The 22,503-nt window shown below is 44.5% G+C and overlaps 1 protein-coding gene across 1 annotated transcript in view; it reads right to left on the bottom strand.

Annotated features, from left to right (window-relative positions):
* LOC311099583 (transitional endoplasmic reticulum ATPase-like) overlaps positions 1-22,503 on the bottom strand; it is a 51,151-nt gene that overhangs the window by 8,256 nt on the left and 20,392 nt on the right. The window contains exons 7-16 of the mRNA XM_084140277.1: positions 21,843-21,945; positions 21,452-21,585; positions 7,829-7,964; positions 7,486-7,598; positions 7,134-7,298; positions 6,740-6,862; positions 6,309-6,521; positions 5,827-6,005; positions 1,175-1,304; positions 725-880 (exon numbers count right to left, since the gene is read on the bottom strand). Coding sequence (XP_083996403.1) covers positions 725-880; positions 1,175-1,304; positions 5,827-6,005; positions 6,309-6,521; positions 6,740-6,862; positions 7,134-7,298; positions 7,486-7,598; positions 7,829-7,964; positions 21,452-21,585; positions 21,843-21,945 — 1,452 coding nt within the window. The remainder of the gene's footprint in view (positions 1-724; positions 881-1,174; positions 1,305-5,826; positions 6,006-6,308; positions 6,522-6,739; positions 6,863-7,133; positions 7,299-7,485; positions 7,599-7,828; positions 7,965-21,451; positions 21,586-21,842; positions 21,946-22,503) is intronic.

Raw genomic sequence — 22,503 nt, 5'->3', positions numbered from 1 at the left:
TACACAGAGAAATCAGAGACATGGACAGACATCATATTTAGCTTATGTTGATTGGACTAAATAGTTTTTGGTATCTTTTAGTCACTGTATTAGACTAAGTATAGGTGATTTGATGATGTTGAAATGTTGAAGTTGAAATGGTGCTGAAATAGTGGAGGCAGCTCCTGTTTTCTTTGCGACTTGCAGTAACTCTCCATGGTTCTAAATCAATAGTTTAGTAGTCGGAAACATTAACTTACTTGACCATGCTGTAGGTCATGTAACTGTTTGTTACATGCAATATGCTTTGTGGACTTCACCGGATAGATGTTGCTCTCCGGTTTTCTGATGAAAGAAAGGGGTGGTTGAATTTATTCTGCCACTGTGTCTTCTTATTGTCTCGGCCTTAGGCCTATATACTGTATCACGGTGGCAAGGCAAATGAACTAACAGGTTATAGAGCAAACAGCGCAATTATCACAACACAGGTTGTAACATGGCTTTTTTGGGGGGCTTGGCATCCCCATTGATTTTACCCCCGCACCGCTACTGGACATTATTAGAAAGAGGATATTCTCCTCTTTTCTACTGTAGGTATGTAATTCAAAATGTGTTTATGAATTTCGCTAGCAACAGCAGAATAAAAACATTGGGGGGGATAAAAATCACTTGTTTATATTTTCTCCGACCCCTGGTCTAGACCGTGTCATTGAATAAATAAAGATGCAGTAGTGATTAAACTCACCATGGCTAAGGGGTTGGTCTGCCTCTCTCTCTCCCTCCTGATCTCATTCTCGATGGACTCCCTGATGGCCATCTTACAGGCTCTCTGGCAGATCTCTGTCAGGTCAGCTCCAGAGAAACCATTGGTCATCTTGGCCAGGAAATCCAAGTCCACATCCTATAATCAGACAGGGAGTGTTAAAACCACTTCCAGAAAAAGATCAAAACAGTAATGGGATTATAAAACACATAGATGTTTCCCCACACACAGCAATTTCCATATCAACAACCTTTCCACAAACCCATTTTCTACAATCAATACCCATTACATGAAGCCCAGCCTGGAATTAAAACATATGATAAGCCCTAACCCCACCCCTCACACCAGAACATGCTGACTGAGGAGGTGGGAAAAACAGTTCAGTCAGCACAATGTCAGCGCATGGCCAAATACACATAAATAGAGGCTTGCCTTGGCGATGGGCGACTTCCTGAGGTTGGCGCTGAGGATGTTAATGCGGGACTTCTCGTCTGGCAGGGGGATGTAGATGAGCTGGTCCAGTCTGCCGGGCCTCAGGATGGCCGGGTCGATGATATCAGGCCTGGTACAGCACACAGTTTAGTCATTAAACTGAACCTACATTTCTATACAAACCATTCTACACCTCATTATACAGTACCTTATTGTCCACCTAAGAACTAAGTGCATTCAACTAAAGTATGGGAGACTACCACATATGATAATTGCAAGTAAAACCAAGCAGCAACCAGCTAGAAATATGTATTGATCTATTCTAATTATCTCAAAATGCTATGTACCCTATATCAATCCACCGAATTCAATCTAGCCTGAACATACACCTCTGAGGCCCAAGCGCATCACCAAATGAAACGGTGAGACAGGAGAGAGGAAAGGACGGCACCATTTGGACAGAAGAAGCCGGTGACAATGCTACTGGCCGATTATCAGCACAAAATGTCATCACAGAGAGCAGGCCCTACATCTCAAGCAAAAAACAAGATCAGCAACGCACTCACCCGCTTTCGGTGTTTATGTAACATGGACATGCGCCAACTTATGCCATTGCATGAAGATGCAGACCATGTAAGCACGAGCTGACAATAATTGACTATTTTTGACTGCGGTCATAGACACATAAAGGTCTTTCTATAAACTAGGGTACCAGTGAGGATTTCCTACACTGGACAACTTGTTACAGCGGTTGATAAGTCATTGATAATAATCAGCCTTTTTTTTTTCATGTCATTAAATTAAGATATAAGGGGGGAACATAGCTATATTCAATCAAATTCACGAGTTGATTTAAAACCTGTTTAACCCTTTATCATGGTTGGTGTCTTGACAGATTTGTCCAAAATCGTGCGACATAAAACATTATATTTCTGTCCTTGCATTTATGGCAGTGTAAGTTGTCGTTATATCATATATTAAGCATTCATGAGTTAAATTAGACATTGAACCCTGTAAGAAACCTGGATCTAACTGTCGGACAGTTTTTTGTACAGAGAGCTCAGAAATGCAGTGTAACTAGCTAACATTTCGTGTGTCCTTATGTTATGGGGTGAAAACAGTTTTCATGGGCACACAAATCCAAAATAATATGCATTGCAAAATCGAATGCTTCTAACCGAAAGGGTCACCATACCTTGATACTTAAAACCTAAATCGATACAGTCATTAACGTGGTTCTTCAATAATTATGCATAATACTTGTTGGATGCGCATGGTGTCGGGCTGATTAGTTACGCCGTGATATTTTCACTCATCATCATCAACTGATCCAGGAAGGAATTTTCCAAATGACAGTGACGTGACAAACAGCTGTTGTGAGAGCGAATGCGATGCAACAACAGCCCAAGTGCTGGAAAAAAAGTGATCGCAAGGAATTTCCAGAATATTTTGGTGTCTCATTCCTTACGCCGGTGAAGACAGCAGGGCCGGCGTTATGGGCGGGCCTTAGGGAGCCTGGACCGCCCTACCATACCTTCTTGCCCGTCCAAATAAAATATTTATATAATTGATCATTTATTTGACTGATTTTGAACCATTTCATGTGTCTGAAGGTAGAACTCCGGCTACCCGGCAGGCCCAGAGAGCAAATCAAGTGCACCTGTAAGCCTACTGCTGGCCAATCAGATAGCTCAGATCACCGAGGCTGCAGTTTCCTCAAGCCATAGACTGTAAAAAGAAGCCTTGAATGCTGACAGCAAAGTTCATATTGTGAGATTACACAACTTTTAAAACCATCACTAGAGAGAGACTCAACGAATACAGCAAAGAGCTGCTGTTTTTATGTGTAAGTTCATGTTTAAGTTATTCAGCGCTGTCAACACTTTATTCAACACCTTTATGAACCATATAAGCTGTATAAGCCACCAGCACTGCAGCTGCAATGAATGAGTATAGCAAAGTGTTCCGATAAGCTTCCGTTGTTATTATTAGCGGCTTGTCTTTTTAATATCAAGGAATATTTCACTTTCTCTGGTCATAGGAGAACAACATGAATTGGTGCATGAGGCAGAAATAATGCAGTGTGACTTGAGTTTCGCCATCAGCTGGACGACAGTCCCCTTTTCTCAGCGGAGGGAGGCAGGACGGTGAGTCGGGTGAGAGGCAGCCTCACCACTGCTCCCTCCCTCCCTTCTACATTGTAGAATAATAGTGAAGACATCAAAACTATTAAATGGAATATATGGAATAATGTAGTAACCAAAAAAGTGTTAAACAAATCAAAATGTATTTTATATTTGAGATTCTTCAAAGTAGCCACCCTTTGCCTTGATGACAGCTTTGCACACTCTTGGCATTCTCTCAACAAGCTTCACCTGGAATGCTTTTCCAACAGTCTTGAAGGAGTTCCCACATATGCTGAGCACTTGTTGGCTGATTTTCCTTCACTCTGCCGTCCGACTCATCCCAAACCATCTCAATTGGGTTGAGGTCGGGGGATTGTGGAGGCCAAGTCATCTGATGCAGCATTCCATCACTCTCCTTCTTGGTAAAATAGCCCTTACACAGCCTGGAGGTGTGTTGGGTCATTGTCCTGTTGAAAAACGAATGATAGTCCCACTAAGACCAAACCAGATGGGATGGCGTATCGCTGCAGAATGCTGTGGTAGCCATGCTGGTTAAGTGTGCCTTGAATTCTAAATAAATCACAGAGTGTCACCAGCATAGCACCCCCACACCATAACACCTCCTCCTCCATGCTTTACGGTGGGAAAGACACATGCGGAGATCATCCGTTCACCCACACCGCGTCTCACAAAGACACGGCGGTTGGAACCAGAAATCTCTGGGTCTTCCATTCATGTGGCGGTCCTCATGAGAGCCAGTTACATCATAGCGCTTGATGGTTTTTGCGACTGCACTTGAAGAAACTTTCAAAGTTCTTGAAATTTTCCGGATTCACTGACCTTCATGTCTTAAAGTAATGATGGACTGTCGTTTCTCTTTCCTTATTTGAGCTGTTCTTGCCATAATATGGACTTCGTCTTTTACCAAATAGGGCTATCTTCTGTCTACCCCCCCTACCTTGTCACAACACAACTGATTGGCTCAAACGCATTAAGGAAAGAAATTCCACAAATTAACTTTTAAGAAGGCACACCTGTTAATTGAAATGCATTCCAGGTGACTACCTCATGAAGCTGGTTGAGAGAATGCCAAGAGTGTGCAAAGCTGTTATCAAGGCAAAGGGTGGCTATTTGAAGAATCTCAAATATAAAATATATTTTGATTTGTTTAACACTTTTTTTTCATAGTTTTGATGTCTTCACTATTATTCTACAATGTAGAAAATGGTAAAAATAAAGAAAAACCCTTGAATCAGTAGGTGTTCTAAAACTTTTGACCGGTAGTGTATGTATATATATATATATATATATATATATATATTTATATATATTATGATCACTTAGCTGTGCCTCACAAGTAATACAACACATGATCTATTACCAGTGTGATCATATACCTACATGTTTTAAATATAATTTCTAAATGATCTGAGAAGAGCAACATTGGCAGGGCAATTCAAGCATAGCCAATATGCAGTGATAATGTATTGGGCCTATAGCCTACTGCACAAACCTCATTGCTACAGAACTGTTTTTAATTGGTTCATGTTGTTAAAATCTGAGCGGTAGATCTCGGCTTGCATTTTGACTCAAAGTGACCTTGACTCAGAAAAGGTTGGTGAACTCTGGTGTAGACCATGTATCTGATGCTGTCTGGACCAAAATAGTATGGCATGTCATACTATTTCTGGCCAGACAGCATCATATACATGGGTTACATATAGTAAGACAGAGGGGCGCTGTTTCGCTCACTCGGATGCGTTCTCCGGTGAGAGAGTTCAAGCAGAGAGGAAGAGGCGACACGAGAGGACTCACTCTCACCAAAATCTGTCCAGAATAAGCCCAATGTGTTTCTATGGGCATCATTTGGAGACCTAAGCTTGTCGGCTGCCTTCCTGCCTTTGGGACAACGACACCCATCGTTAGGGCAGAGACATGAGCATCTCGTCATTATATACAGATCTCTGGTTTAAGCCTCTTGCGAATTGGAAAGGAAAGTTGGCGGGCGTACAGTACACTATTAGGATGCTGGTTTCCCCTAACGTACATGTATGATTTGCCAAAAAAATTGCTGTTCATCGTTTCAAATCACAAGTGTGTAGGCCTATGCCTACTTGGGAATAGCACAATTTTGGCAGCGCACGTGGCAATATGTCTTGCTGATTGAGTTGTGGCCGTCAGTGAAAAGCATCTCAAATATACACTACCCGACCAAAAGTATGTGGACACCTTCTCGTCGAACATCTCATTCCAAAATCATGGGCATTAATAACTAATAGAAATGCTATTGTGTTATTTGTAGAAAGAAAAAAATGTGTATTGTAATGTTACCTTCATAAACACAACCACATTATTATTTTAGTGATAGCACATATGAAATTTATTAATTACATTGCTAGAATGTTCCAGTCTGAATGACTGCTCATTAGCTTGAAGGGGGGTCCCTCGAGGCCCAGCGGTTCTAGTGTTAAACACGAAATGAGTAAGAATAACAGTGAAGCAGAGTGAGCGGTTAAGAGGGCCGACCTGTTGGTGGCGCCGATGATGAAGACGTTCTTCTTGCTGGACATGCCGTCCATCTCTGTCAGGATCTGGTTGATGACACGGTCGGCCGCTCCGCCACCATCCCCCACGTTGCCGCCACGCGCCTTGGCGATGGAGTCCAGCTCGTCAAAGAAGAGCACACAGGGGGCGGCCTGGCGAGCCTGGAACATAAGAGGGTTTAGGAGGGTGCAATATAGGTTTTGCAACGGAAAAGTCAAGGTAGGTCCCTCCCGTTTCAGTCGGTTTTCTTCTGTTTGGTGCCTAATAAACACATCCCAGGTTTCACATTTATTAACCATCTTTGTGTAACACAACAATGAGATGCCATACAATCAATACAAATATACAAAAACAGTTCAAATACATGTAAATCTGAGGTTAGAGAGATCTGAAAGCCATGATAACTCGGTAAAAAAAAAAAAAAAAAAAAAAAAAAAAAAAAAGATAAATCGGTTTAGCCTTACCTTGTCGAAAATCTCTCGGACATTGGCCTCGGACTCTCCGAACCACATTGTGAGCAGCTCAGGTCCTTTGATGGAGATGAAGTTGGCCTGGCACTCGTTGGCGATAGCTTTGGCCAGCAGGGTCTTACCACAACCTGGGGGCCCGTAGAACAGCACGCCCTTGGACGGGGTCATGCCGAACTTCAAGAACTTGTCTGGGTGCTCCACAGGGTACTGAAGAGAAGCACAGAACATGAAGGTTAATCAAACTGTTAATTCACTATGAAAGGGATTCAGCATTCAGACTCGTCACAAGACCCACTACAGACAAGCAAAACAGACCAGAGATTTGAACTGCCATTTTTACTCGAACTCTATTGATACAAAATCAACAAATGACATATTAGCTTTCATGGCATATAAAGCTGAATCGTATCAGTAACATGGCTTACTTGTACAAGCTCCTGGAGTTCCCTCTTGACGTCCTCCAGACCTCCGATGTCTTCCCAGCTGACGTTGGGCACCTCCACCACCGTCTCTCTCAGTGCAGACGGGTTGCTTTGGCTTAGAGCCCACTGAAACACAACACGCATACAAACCGGTTAGTGCTGCTGGCTAAGAGATTGTCTGCTACAACTGGTTCTAATGCTTAATGGTTACTGGTCACATTACGGGAAGATAACTTAAGAATAAAGTGCTGTCCTCAGACCATTAGCAAAAAGACAATTGCTGGATGCTGCAGATTTACATAGTGATGGAAAACAGAAGGTGAATAAAGTTATCTGTGCAGTATAAGCTACTTTGAGTGGTGCGTGTGTTAAAGGAGACAATAATCCAGTTCCTTACTCTGAAGTCATCCATGGTGACAGCCAGGGAGCTCATGACCTCTGCGTCAATGGTTTCGTCCTCCAGGTTGATGAGATCCATCTTCTTCCTGATGGCCTGCAGGGCGGCTTCAGAGCACAGAGCGGCCAGGTCAGCACCCACATGGCCGTGAGTCTGATTGGCAACCTGGAGGACACAGATAGACATGGGCACACATACAGTAGCGATACAGACACCGAATCAATATGGCAGTGAGTTAACTTGAAAACCCACTCCCAACTTTTTATTCTACCTTGCATACACACAAAATGGTGGTGGTGAGTTTCATTGCAGACCTCACTCTGTAAATGACAGTAGTGCTATACACACACACCTGCTCGAGGTCCACATTGTCGGACAGTTTCATGTTCTTGGTGTGTATCTGGAGGATCTCCAGTCTGCCTGTGGCGTCAGGGATGCCGATGTCCACCTCCCTGTCAAAACGCCCTGAAGAGAGACGTCACACAGTCAAGGTAAGTCTCACTAACCAGCATATAATTCCATTTCATATTATTTATTTGTTAACATCAACCCTGCTGATTCACAGCTAGTAATGACAAAGAATCAACATAGGATGAAGATATTCAAAGATATATCAAATACGAGACGCCTCCGACATAAACTCAGAACTGAAACTGTTACATTCTAGGTCTACAAGTGCACAGGAGAGATGGTACCAAATCGCCTCAGGGCGGGGTCAATGCTGTTGGGTCTGTTGGTGGCTGCCATGACGATGACGTGAGCGCGCTGCTTTAGGCCGTCCATGAGTGTGAGGAGCTGGGACACGATGCGCCTCTCCACCTCACCGTGTGTCTGCACAGGACAACATAAAAGGTTCATGACATTCTCGGTTGACCCTAAAGGCCCTATCTCACCATGTCTTGTTGACGACACCATTCAAACCAATTGCAAAATATCGTCATGCTGCAATCCGTCAATTATTTGTTCGAAACAGGTTAGATTTTTGTGTCTTTTCGCATGCGAAAATAAGCTGTTGATCAAAAAAATAAAAGCAACATGCAACAATTTCAATGTTTTTACTGAGTTACAGTTCATATAGGGAAATGAGTCAATTGAAATAAATTCATTAGGCCCTAATCTATGGATTTCAAATGACTGGGCAGGAGCACAGCCATGGTTGGGTCTGGGAGGGCATAGGCCCACCCACTGGGGAGCCAGGCCCAGCCACAAAAGGGCTTTATTACAGACAGAAATACTCCTCGGTTTTATCAGCTGTTCAGGTGGCTGGTCCCAGACAATCCCACAGGTGAAGAAGCCAGATGTGGAGGTCCTGGGCTGGCGTGGTTACACATGGTCTGTGGTTATGAGGCCGGATGGACGTACTGCCAAATTCTCTAAAACGACGTTGGAGGCGTCTTGAAAGATGAACATTCAATTATCTGGCAACAGCTCTGGTGGACATTACTGCAGTCAGTATGCTAATTGCACGCTCCCTCAAAACATCTGTGGCATCATGTTGTGTGACAAAACTGCACATTTTAAAGTGGCCTTTTATTGTCCCCAGCACAAGGTGCACCTGTGTAATGATCATGCTGTTTAATCAGCTTCTTGATATGCCACACCTGTCAGGTGCAGAAATGTTCACTAACAGGGATGTAAACAAATTTGTGCACAAAATTGAGAAATATACTTTTTGTGCATATAGAAAAATTCTGGGAGTTCAGTATAAATTGTTATCTGGGACAATGCCACTGACGGGTCTGTGGCTTCATTGTGTGAATGAATGGATTTATTTATTTCTCTGCCTGTTTTTTACATTTGCAATGAATCAGTGCAGAAATGTATTAATTTAGCCAAAGTGATCACATCACACCAGAGCTATACACGTTGCTCTCGCCATTCAAACTTCCCCGCCAGTTCATTGCCAACGCTGTAGCCTATTTAATAGCCATTCAACAAGCAAGAGGATCGGTCGATGCTTCTCCCCTCGAATAGGCCTAGGCCTATTGGTTTAAAAAAATTGCTCAAAATAAGTTGAACTATATTGATATTCATAGTCTATATATAACCTACTCGTTCAAGAGCTCTGAGGGGGAAAAGATAGGCCAGTGGAGTTGCCAGCGGAGATGCGTGAATTGCGCAAGAAGGGAACAGTGAAGAAGACAGAGGGATGTGTAAGTTAGAAGTTAATACAGCCTATATATTAGGCTATATATTATAGGCCTGCCAAAGTGAACTAGGCCTTTCCTACGCTCTTCTCAGTAGTTGCTATTCAGACTTACCTTATGAAGGTGCTTAATGGGCTTTGTAGGCGTGGTTCCCTTGTGCGCGCTGAATAAATGTAATTCAACTGCTGAAAACCCTCCCACTTGGTGGCCAACAGAGTTTTCATTCAATAGGGTTTTCAATACATTTATGTTAAGCCATCCCTTTAAATGCGGTGTACCTTTTAGTTCGAATTTTGTCAGACTCTATTTATTTTTATTTTATTTCACCTTTATTTAACCAGGTAAGCCAGTTGAGAACAGGTTCTCATTTACAACTGCGACCTGGCCAAGATAAAGCAAAGTAGTGCAATAAAAACAACACAGAGTTACATATGGGGTAAAAAAAACAAAGTCAGAAATACAACAGAAAATATATATACAGTGTGTGCAAATGTAGCAAGTTATGGAGGTAAGGCAATAAATAGGCTATAGTGCAGAATAATTACAATAGTATTAACACTGGAATGCTAGATGTGCAAGAGATTATGTGCAAATAGAGATACTGGGGTGCAAAAGAGCAAAATAAATAACAATATAGGGATGAGGTAGTTGGGTGGGCTAATTTCAGATGGGCTGTGTACAGGTGCAGTGATCGGTAAGGTGCTCTGACAACTGATGCTTAAAGTTATTGAGGGAGATAAGAGTCTCCAGCTTCAGAGATTTTTGGAATTCGTTCCAGTCATTGGCAGCAGAGAACTGGAAGGAATGGCGGCCAAAGGAGGTGTTGGCTTTGGGAATGACCAGTGAGATATACCTGCTGGAGCGCAGACTACGGGTGGGTGCTGCTATGGTGACCAATGAGCTAAGATAAGGCGGGGATTTGCCTAGCAGTGATTTATAGATGGCCTGGAGCCAGTGGGTTTGACGACGGACATGTAGTGAGGACCAGCCAACAAGAGCGTACAGGTCACAGTGGTGGGTAGTGTATGGGGCTTTGGAGACAAAACGGATGGCACTGTGATAGACTACATCCAATTTGCTGAGTAGAGTGTTGGAGGCTATTTTGTAAATGACATCGCCGAAGTCAAGGATCGGTAGGATAGTCAGTTTTACGAGGGCATGTTTGGCAGCATGAGTGAAGGAGGCTTTGTTGCGAAATAGGAAGCCGATTCTAGATTTAACTTTGGATTGGAGATTCTTTATGTGAGTCTGGAAGTTGAGTTTACAGTCTAACCAGACACCTAGATATTTGTAGTTGTCCACATACTCTAGGTCCGACCCGTCGAGAGTGGTGATTCTAGTCGGGTGGGCGGGTGCTAGCAGCGTTCGATTGAAAAGCATGCATTTAGTTTTACTAGTGTTTAAGAGCAGTTGAAGGCTACTGAAGGATTGTTGTATGGCATTGAAGCTCGTTTGGAGGTTTGTTAACACAGTGTCCAATGAAGGGCCAGATGTATACAAAATGGTGTCGTCTGCGTAGAGGTGGATCTGAGAGTCACCAGCAGCAAGAGCGACATCATTGATATACACGGAGAAAAGTGTCGGCCCAAGAATTGAACCCTGTGGCACCCCCATAGAGACTGCCATAGGTCCAGACAACAGGCCCTCCGATTTGACACACTGAACTCTATCTGAGAAGTAGTTGGTGAACCAGGCGAGGCAGTCATTTGAGAAACCAAGGCTATTTAGTCTGCCAATAAGAATGCGGTGGTTGACAGAGTCGAAAGCCTTGGCCAGGTCGATGAAGACGGCTGCACAGTACTGTCTATTATCAATCGCGGTTATAATATCGTTTAGGACCTTGAGCGTGGCTGAAGTGCACCCGTGACCAGCTCGGAAACCGGATTGCATAGCGGAGAAGGTACGGTGGTATTCGAAATGGTCGATGATCTGTTTGTTAACTTGGCTTTCGAATACTTTCGAAAGGCAGGGCAGGATGGATATAGGTCTGTAGCAGTTTGGATCTAGAGTGTCACCCCCTTTGAAGAGGGGGATGACCGCGGCAGCTTTCCAATCTCTGGGGATCTCAGACGTTATGAAAGAGAGGTTGAACAGACTAGTAATAGGGGTTGCGACAATTTCGGCAGCTAGTTTTAGAAAGAAAGGGTCCAGATTGTCTAGCCCAGCTGATTTGTAGGGGTCCAGATTTTGCAGCGCTTTCAAAACATCAGCTGTCTGAATTTGTGTGAAGGAGAAGAGGGGGGGGCATGGGCAAGTTGCAGCAGAGGGTGCAGAGTTGGTGGCTGGGTTAGTGGTAGCCAGATGGAAAGCATGGCCAGCTGTAGCAAAATGCTTGTTGAAATTCTCGATTATTGTAGATTTATCGGTGGTGATAGTGTTTCCTAGCCTCAGTGCAGTGGGCAGCTGGGAGGAAGTGCTCTTATTCTCCATGGACTTTACAGTGTCCCAAAACTTTTTGGAGTTAGTGCTACAGGAAGCAAATTTCTGTTTGAAAAAGTTAGCCTTTGCTTTCCTGACTGCTTGTGTATATTGGTTCCTAACTTCCCTGAAAAGTTGCATATCGCGGGGGCTATTTGATGCTAATGCTGTACGCCACAGGATGTTTTTGTGCTGGTCAAGGGCAGTCAAGTCTGAGGAGAACCAGGGGCTATATCGGTTCTTAGTTCTGTATTTTTTGAATGGGGCATGTTTATTTAAGATTGAGAGGAAATTACTTTTAAGGAACAACCAGGCATCCTCTACTGACGGAATGAGATCTATATCCATCCAGGATACCTGGGCCAGGTCAATTAGGAAAGCCTCCTCGCTAAAGTGTTTTAGGGAGCGTTTGACAGTGATGAGGGGTGGTCGTTTGACCGCGGACCCGTTACGGACGCAGGCAATAAGGCAGTGATCGCTGAGATCCTGGTTGAAGACAGCTGAGGTGTATTTAGAGGGTGTGTTAGTCAGGATGATATCTATGAGGGTACCCATGTTTACGGATTTAGGGTTGTACCTGGTAGGTTCGTTGATAATTTGCGTGAGGTTGAGGGCATCTAGCTTGGATTGTAGGATGGCTGGGGTATTAAGCATATCCCAATTTAGGTCACCAAGCAGTACAAACTCTGAGGATAAATGGGGGGCAATCAATTCACATATGGTGTCCAGGGCACAGCTGGGGGCTGAGGGGGGTCTGTAGCAAGCGGCAACAGTGAGAGACTTATTTCTGGAAAGGTGGATTTTTAGAAGTAGAAGCTCAAACTGTTTGGGCACAGACCTGGATAGTATGATAGAGCTCTGCAGGCTATCTCTACAGTAGATTGCAACTCCACCCCCTTTGGCAGTTCTATCTAGACGGAAAATGTTATAGTTGGGGATGGAAATTTCAGAATTTTTGGTGGCCTTCCTGAGCCAGGATTCAGACACTGCTAGAACATCAGGGTTGGCAGAGTGTGCTAACGCAGTGAATAACTCAAACTTAGGAAGTAGACTTCTGATATTTATGTGCAAGAAACCAAGACTTTTGCGATTACAGAAGTCATCAAATGATAGCGCCTGGGGAGTAGGAGTGATACTGAGGGCTGCAGGGCCTGGGTTAGCCTCTACATCACCAGAGGAACAGAGGAGGACTAGAATAAGGATACGGCTAAAGGCTTTAAGAACTGGTCTTCTAGTGCGTTGGGTACATAGAATAAAGGGGGCAGATTTCCGTGTGTTATAGAAAAGATTCAGGGCTATAGAATATATCGGTATATATTAAAATTCTGCATAATGGCACAGCATTTCATAAACTTTATATCTATAGAATATATCGAGAGAACGGGTTCAGAATATTAGGGATCAATTAAAGAAAGCCATGTAAGTATATGCATATTTGTCTCTGTTTCAGCATCAATTGGTAGATTAAAAAAATACTCTGATCTTGTTGATTATTTAAGGTTAATAAAGTATTTACAAATCACAAAAAAACGGGTTTAAAGAGCCTTTACACACAAAATAAAGAAAACAGTGGTTTGATTAATTCTGAAAATTGCGACATTCAGTTGTTCAACCCAAGGTAATGTTGGAAGATTAGTGTATATAGAATTATAAATAGGGAGAATAGTGTACAATAGTAGCCTACACCCTTGTCTATTGCCTGCACTAACCATGGAACTTTGTGATGACAGACAATTCATGCGTCATGAGTTGGGGTCAAACTAATACGGCTTGGTCTGCACTCCTCTCCATAACGATTGAATTAGTCTACATGTCTTTTTTAAATATTATCAACTGTTACTAATGATCCTCAGCAACAACCATATGGCCGTGACTGCGTTTACAGAGGAAGCAAATTAAGTTAAACAAAACAATTTAATTAAATGGAATGATTAATGTAGGCTATACCAACTGAAGGTAACTAACAGTAAATTGGCAGTTCAATATGTGTTGTTATTAGGCCTGCTGACGGTTGATACTGATAGTGGCTAATATTTAACATGATAGAAATAGGAAACAGAGAAATTCGTGGTAGCCTATAATTAAGACATTCCAGAGTGCCCATCCCTGCAAATTATAAGGTTGTACAATTAAAATTCTGCATAATGGCACAGCATTTCATAAACTTTACTGTGGGAAAGTTGATATGCTTCAATTTGCTGCCATATTATTGTTTCACATGTCTCCAGCGATTATAAGGTCAAATATACCTAAAACAAGCGTCATTTATATTTACAATTCCCATATCCAAAACGGATTACTCATTTATCTAGCACTTATCAATAGCTCTTATTGTTATTTCTATCAGAAAAAATAGATCCTTTTTCCACTTGGAACTAGTAGGTTCGCTAGACCTTATTCATGGTTTCCTCACGCATAAAGGTGGTGGAAATAAGTCTAGGTCAGAATACGGCGTATCTGTAGACACCTCCTCCACACCTTCATTTATTCAATCTCCACCCCCCCAAAAATAGCAGGTGAATAGCACACTATTCTCACGCTTATGTTAAAGATCAGAATACGTATAGAAAGAATGGTGCATAAAGGGAATTACGTCCCATTTACGTGCGCTTAACTTGGGTCGGAATCGGGCCCCATGTCCATTCAGAAAGGTTCAGAAAATACAGTGCCTTCAGAAAATACCGACTGGACCCGATTAGACCTGTCCTCTGTTAATTTACTGTTTGTGTGATGAGAACTGCGCGAATTTGTTATCTGTGTCAGCCAATTGTAACTCAATAAAACGTATAGGCGGACAATTGGCCCAGCGTCGTCCGGGTTTGGCCGGTGTAGGCCGTCATTGTAAATAAGAATTTGTTCTTAACTGATTTGCCTAGTTAAATAAAGGTAAAATAAAATTAAAATAAAAACTGGTTCCAGCTGCTCACCTCACGTGCGCCTGCTGCTGATGAGTGAGTGAGTGAGTGAGTGAGAGAGAGAGAGAGAGAGAGAGCGAGTGAGAGTGAGAGTGAGAGTGAGAGTGAGAGTGAGAGTGAGAGAGAGAGAGAGAGAGAGAGAGAGAGAGAGAGAGAGAGAGAGAGAGAGAGAGAGAGAGAGAGAGAGAGAGAGAGAGAGAGAGAGAGAGAGAGAGAGTGAGAGTGAGAGTGAGAGAGAGAGAGAGAGTAAAAGGAGCCTTGGCCTAGGCTACTGTTAATTGCGAAGATGGAGTAATTTTTCATTGAAGTAAAACAAAAGTTGAAAGGGTATAGTGAAAAGAAGTCGACAACGGGAATGTCCTCAGGGACAAGTTTTAATATTGTAGTGGACAAAGATGAGAAGAACGTGTGTAACTCGCTTTTCAGGTTTGATGCAACTTTCTACCTTGCATTTGTTTATTTTGTATTTATTATCAATTGTTTAGTCATCATTATTATTATTATTATTATAAATTCTTCTTTTATTTCTTTTTAGTCATTTAGCAGACGCTCTTATCCAGAGTGCCTTACAGGAGCAATTAGGATTAAGTGCCTTGCTCAAGGGCACAGACAGATTTTTCACCTAGTCGGCTCAGGGATTAGAACCAGCGACCTTTCAGGTTACTGGCACAACGGTCTTAACCACTAAGCTACCTGCCGCCCCAAATCATTATTATTGTAGGCCTATTTAATCATCTAAACCTGTTCTTTAAATAGCCTATGCAAAAAGTTTCATTTTGTTCCGATTTTTTTGTTGGCTAAATTAAGTTTGAACTGTCTTTTATCATTTTGTCCAAGGTTAAAATTCGGCCTGTTGTAAAAGAAATAGCATTAGCCTATCGCTGTCATTTGTTGGGCAGGCCTACGGTAGGCAATCGCCTTTCTTGGTAATAGCTGCAATATAGGCCTGTTCCAAAAACTTTTTTGAAGGTTTCATTCTGTTGCGCCGTTTTTGTTTGCCAAATTAAGTTCCAGCTGTAATGTTGTTGTCACACCCTGGTTCTGGGACTCATTATGTTGAGCCAGGGTGTGTGCAGTCTATGTGGTTTGGTTCTATGTTGGGTGTCAAAGTGTTGTAATTATGTTGATTAGTCATATGACTCCCAATCGGAGGTAACGAGTGTCAGCTGTCGGCTCGTTATCTCTGATTGGGAGCCATATTTATTCTGTAGGTGTTCTTGTGGGCATTGTGGGTTATTGTTCCGTGTTTCAGTCGTTGTACTGTGGACTTCACGAGTCGTCTTTTGTTTTGTATTTTACGTGCTTTACTCTAATTAAAGTCATGTTCGTTCAACGCGCTGCGCTTTGGTCTCCTTCACTCCTAGACGATCGTGACAGAATAACCCACCAAAGAAAGACCAAGCAGCGCGTCCAGGAGCAAAGGGTCTGGACATGGGAGGAGGCGCCGGGTCAGGAGAGAACGTTGGTGGATGTCCTCCTCGGCTGGGGACATATTACCCAGGAGGAGGCCGTCCGGTACCGGAGGGCGATGAAGGGGGAGAACCTGGCAGGAGAGGAGCAACGGCATCGGCAGGGCCATCGTCGGAAGGACGGGAGGCAACCCCAAAAAGTTTTTTGGGGGGGGCACATGGCTTGGGCGACTGAGCAGCAGGAGGCTGCCACAAGGCAGATACAGAAGGCTACCAGGTTAAGGGGGCTGACGGAGGCAGAGAAGGGACGGATTCAGGAGGCTACCAGGTTAAGGGGGCGACTGGGAAAGGCAGGGAAGGAAGGTGTAGAGGCACGGCGAGAGGTACTGGGGTGTGTAACCAGTCCGGTCCGGCCCGTTCCTAATCCCGAGGTACAGCCAGTAGTGTGTGTCCCCAGTACGGTACGGCCTGTTCCGGCCCCTCGCACTAAGTGTACGGTGCGCGTCGCCAGCCCAGCCCGGCCTGTTCCTGAGCCTCATACGAAGCCTACGGTGCGCGTCGCCAGCCCAGCCCGGCCTGTTCCTACTCCACGCACCAGGGATACGGTGCGCGTCGCCAGCCCAGCCCGGCCTGTTCCTGCTCTCCGCACTAGGCCTTATGTGCGTCCCCAGGGTCCAGCATGCCCTGTTGCTGCTCTCCGCACTAGGCCTTATGTGCGTCCCCAGGGCCAAGCATGCCCTGTTGCTGCTTCCCGCACTAGCCCTGAGATGCGTGTCCTCAGCCCGGTACCTCCAGTTCCGGCACCACGCATCAGGCCTACGGTGCGTCTCAGACGGCCAGAGTCTGCCGTCTGCCCAACGGGGCCTGAACTGTCCGTCTGCCCAACGCCGTCTGAACTGCCCGTCTGCCCAACGGCGCCTGAACTGTCCGTCTGCCCAACGCCGTCTGAACTGCCCGTCTGCCCAACGGCGCCTGAACTGCCCGTCTGCCCAACGGCGCCTGAACTGTCCGTCTGCCCAACGCCGTCTGTACTGCCCGTCTGCCCAACGGCGCCTGAACTGCCCGTCTGCCCAACGCCGTCTGAACTGTCCGTCTGCCCAACGCCGTCTGAACTGCCCGTCTGTACTGAGCCTGCAAAGCCGCCCGTCTGCCATGAGCCTTCAGAGCCGTCCGCCAGACCGGATCAGCCAGAGCCTTCCGCCAGACAGGATCAGCCAGAGCCTTCCGCCAGACAGGATCAGCCAGAGCCTTCGGCCAGACAGGATCAGCCAGAGCCTTCCGCCAGACCGGATCAGCCAGAGCCTTCCGCCAGACCGGATCAGCCAAAGCCTTCCGCCAGACCGGATCAGCCAGAGCCTTCCGCCAGACAGGATCAGCCAGAGCCTTCGGCCAGACAGGATCAGCCAGAGCCTTCGGCCAGACAGGATCAGCCAGAGCCTTCGGCCAGACAGGATCAGCCAGAGCCTTCCGCCAGACCGGATCAGCCAGAGCCTTCCGCCAGACCGGATCAGCCAGAGCCTTCCGCCAGACAGGATCAGCCAGAGCCTTCGGCCAGACCGGATCAGCCAGATCCGTCGGCCAGCCATGAGCAGCCAGATCCGTCAGCCAGCCATGAGCAGCCAGATCCGTCAGCCAGCCATGAGCAGCCAGATCCGTCAGCCAGCCATGAGCAGCCAGATCCTTCAGCCAGCCATGAGCCGTTCAGCCAGGATCCGCCAGAGCCGTCCAGCCAGGATCCGCCAGAGCCAGCCAGCCAGGATCCGCCATTGAGTCAGGTGCTGCCCCTTATCCTGGTGCTGCCCCTTAGGCCGGTGCTGCCTCTTAGTCCGGTGCTGCCCCTTAAACCGGTGGGGGTCATTTGGAGGAACCTACGTAAGCGGGTAGTGACTATGGTGGGGTGGTGGTCTAGGCCGGAGCCAGAACCGCCACCGAGGAGGTATGCCCGCCCAGCCCTCCCCTGTTTGGGGGTTTTGAGGCGCGGTCGCAGTCCGCGCCTTTAGGGGGGGGTACTGTCACACCCTGGTTCTGGGACTCATTATGTTGAGCCAGGGTGTGTGCAGTCTATGTGGTTTGGTTCTATGTTGGGTGTCAAAGTGTTGTAATTATGTTGATTAGTCATATGACTCCCAATCGGAGGTAACGAGTGTCAGCTGTCGGCTCGTTATCTCTGATTGGGAGCCATATTTATTCTGTAGGTGTTCTTGTGGGCATTGTGGGTTATTGTTCCGTGTTTCAGTCGTTGTACTGTGGACTTCACGAGTCGTCTTTTGTTTTGTATTTTACGTGCTTTACTCTAATTAAAGTCATGTTCGTTCAACGCGCTGCGCTTTGGTCTCCTTCACTCCTAGACGATCGTGACAGACAGACGAATCTGGCTTTGGCGGATGTCAGGAGAACGCTACCTGCCCCAATGCATAGTGACAACTGTAAAGTTTGGTGGAGGAATAATGGTCTGGGGCTGTTTTTCATGGTTCGGGCTAGGCCCCTTAGTTACAGTGAAGGGAAATCTTAACGCTACAGCATACAATGACATTCTAGACGATTTTGTGCTTCCAACTTTGTGGCAACAGTTTGGGGAAGGCCCTTTCCTGTTTCAGCATGACAATGCACAAAGCGCGGTCCATACAGAAATGGTTTGTCGAGATCGGTGTGGAAGAACTTGACTGGCCTGCACAGAGCCCTGACCTCAACCCCATCAAACACCTTTGGGATGAATTGGAACGCCGACTGCGAGCCAGGCCTAATCGCCCAACATCAGTACCCGACCTCACTAATGCTCTTGTGGCTGAATGGAATCAAGTCCCAATAGCAATGTTCCAACATCTAGTGGAAAGCCTTCCCAGAAGAGTGGAGGCTATTTATAGCAGCGAAGGGGGGACCAACTCCATATTAATGCCCATGATTTTGGAATGAGATGTTCGACGAGCAGGTGTCCACATACTTTTGGTCATGTAGTGTAAGTTCAGGAGTAAAAATTAGCTTAACAAGTCACATAATAAGTTGCATGGAGTCACTCTGTGTGCAATAATAGTGTTTAACATGATTTTTGAATGACTACCTCATCTCTGTACCCCACACATAGAATTATCTGCAAGGTCCCTCAGTCGAGCAGTGAATTTCAACCACAAAGACCAGGGAGGTTTTCCAATGCCTTGATAAAGAAGGGCAGCTATTGGTAAAAAAAAGCAGACATTAAGTATCCCTTTGAGCATGGTGAAGCATATTCAAAATGGTTTTTACTTTACTAAAACAACAATAGTCTACCTCACGGTTCAGCTGTTGGAGATTTGAGTGCTAAATACATCAGGGCATTGCATGCGTATAGGCCCTTGTATGATATTCATATTTAAGAATAACCCGAGAGAAAGATAGAGATATGCCGGGCGCCATGTTCCCGACATTGACATGGATTTCTTTATACTTGTCATAGAGGTTACAGATATAGGCATACAGGAGGCTAGTTCATACATTTTCGATCAGAATATTTTTCATAAAGATGAGCATTATATTGTTACATTTAAAGGAGCAACTCTGGCCTAAAACACTCTTCCTCACCTCAAGTTCAACTGTCATAGTCAGTTGGGGTGCCGGTGCGCACTGCCTTCATAGGCCTGCAGTAGCTACGCCAAATAATAGCCATACAACAAATAAAACCATCACAAAGGTTGTTTGACTTTATTAGGGTATTATAAAAAGTAAGTGAATTCATTGTTTAAAGAGAAAATATGAACAGGTTATTATATTGCGGCATTAAATTGAGTTTTGCATCTTGCCCTCTTTGGTTTTCCTTTTCATGGTTTTAGTGTAAGTAGCATAGTAGGCCTACTGGTAATTGTATTGTGTTGCGGCAAACACAGCTGTCACACCCTGGCCTTAGTTATCTTTGTTTTCACTAATATTTTAGTTAGGTCAGGGTGTGACATGGTGAAGTATGTGTTTTGGTTTGTCTAGGGGTTTGTAGGTTTATGGGGTACTGTCTTGTCTAGGTGTTTGTATGTTGATGGCTGCCTAGATTGGTTCTCAATTGGAGACAGCTGTGGTTTATTGTCTCTAATTGGGAGCCATATTTAAGGCAGCCATGGGCATCATGTGTTTGTGGGTAATTGTCTAAGTTGAACGTTTGTTGCTTGTCTGTGCACTTACGTTATTTAGCTTCACGGTCGTTTATTGTTTTGTAAGTTTTGGATAGTGTTCGGTTTCGTGTTTTTCTCTCTTCCATAATAAAGAGATGTATTTTGCACACGCTGCGCCTTGGTCCACCTCTATGCTTGACGATCGTGACACTGTCGGACTGCCAGATGGTGAAGCGTGATTCATCACTCCAGAGAACGCGTTTCCACTGCTCCAGAGTCCAATGGCTGCGAGTTTACACCACTCCAGCCGACGCTTGGCATTGCGCATGGTGATCTTAGGCTTGTGTGTGTGGCTCAGTTGAAAGTCAGAGCTCTTCAGAGTTGGCCATTCTACTACCAATGTTTGTCTAGGGAGATTGCATGGCTGTGTGCTCGATTTTATACACCTGTCAGCAACGGGTGTGGCTGAAATTGCCGAATCCACAAATTTGAAGGGGTGTCCACATACTATTGTATATATAGTGTTTTTAGACTTGCCATAACAAAGGGGTTAAATATTTATTGACAAGACATTACAGTCTTTCATTTTTTATTAATTTGAAAATATTTCTAAAAACATAATTCCACTGACATTATGGGGTATTGTGCATAGGCCAGTGACACAAAATCAAAATTGAATCCATTTTAAATTCAGGCTGTAAAAGTCAAGGGGTGTGAATACTTTCTGAAGGCACTTTAGGCCTAGCCTGTCTGCACTTTATCTCTTTAATCAGATAGAAAGAAAACTGTAGGCAGCAAGCGTCATGATGGTCAACATTTGTGCAAGGAATGACGACAAGTGCAAATGGGGTGCAACTGAATGAAACATAGCCAAGCTCCTTTCCTGAATTGGTGTGAACGGTTTAGTGCGTCAAAATCGGAATCTGTATTTTTTCGGAATTCTGACAAAAAGATCGCAATGCAGTTGGTGAGAAAAGGCCTTAAGGGTCAAGTCTATAGTAGGTGGTATAGGGATTTGATCTTATAGTGAATTTACTGCAGTGCCATTGAATCCTGGTCCGCGAGAATCCTGGGCGTGCAGGCTTCTGTTTCAGCCCTGTGCTACCACACCTGATTCAACTAAAGAAGTAGGTTTGTGCTGGGCTACACAAAAAGCCTGCACACCCTGTGGGCCTCCAGGGTCGTGTTCAGTATGGCACAACGTTCAAACATTTTGGACAAGTTCAGGTAGTACCTTTCTGTTCCACTCACTCAGATTCAAAAAATTTCTCCCTAATGAACATGACTACGGATTACAAAGGAAGAACACTAATATAGTGGATGGGAAGGAAACTGTATCAGAAGACATGAGCCCACCTTTTCTCTTTTTGGTGCAATGGCGTCCAGCTCGTCAATGAAGATGATGGCGGGGGCATTCTTCTCAGCTTCCTCGAAGGCCTTCCTCAGGTTACTCTCAGACTCTCCGGCCAGTTTACTCATGATCTCAGGCCCTGAAACATTTAGCAGGCACAAGTTCAACTATTAGGTAACTATTTCCTTACAAGCACACTGATGGTGTTATTTTGACCGTTACTGAACAGAGTTTGGGTCAATCAATTCCAATTCAGTCAGTTACATTGAAATTCCAACTAAAAACATTTTTGCTCTTGAATGGAATTTCTATTCACTTAATGCATTAACTGAATTGAAATGGAACTTAATGAAACGCTAAATGAAAAATAACAACGCTTTTGTCGCTCAGTCTCACCATTGATAAGGAAAAAGAAGGCTCCAGTCTCGTTGGCCACGGCACGTGCGATCAATGTCTTTCCTGTTCCAGGGGGTCCGTACAGCAGGATACCCCTTGGAGGCTGGGATTAAAAATTGAATTACCTTTTAATTAGTTGCATTTTCATGTAAAACAATATAATAAAAAACAAAACAAACAATTTACTTATTTATCTTTTATATAATCTTGTCCATGAGGTTTGAGGTGAATGATGAGAGATAGGGTTGGGCGGTATCAAGATTTTCATATCGTCATACCGTCCTTCTCGCATTCCGGGATTTACGGTATTACCGGCTTAGTACACAAGGGGGTGCAAAACAACGCAAAAAAACAACATTTTGCCTCGATTACCAGAATGCTAACAAAATTACCACAAGTAATAGCGAATTTCCATGCAGGCTAGCTAAATATGTTAACGAGTGCAAACAAAAATAAACAAATTGCAAAGACAGGCAATCCAGCTCCTAAAGTTATACATATATAGGGAGGAGATACCAAATTACATTTTTGGTTTGGACATTTACAAGCGAATGTGAACACGAGACATTGTGCAAATGAACAAAGTTTTGACGCATGCTTGTCTGAAGGAAGAACAGTACTGTGTACACGCTTTGTCTGTGTGGAGTCTGGAGTCGCAGGG

This window comes from Coregonus lavaretus (genome assembly GCF_964263955.1).
Source record: "Coregonus lavaretus genome assembly, chromosome: 24".
In the NCBI taxonomy this organism is placed as follows: domain Eukaryota; kingdom Metazoa; phylum Chordata; class Actinopteri; order Salmoniformes; family Salmonidae; genus Coregonus; species Coregonus lavaretus.
Note: the sequence above shows the minus strand (reverse complement) of the source record. Positions and strands in the feature narration are given on the sequence as shown.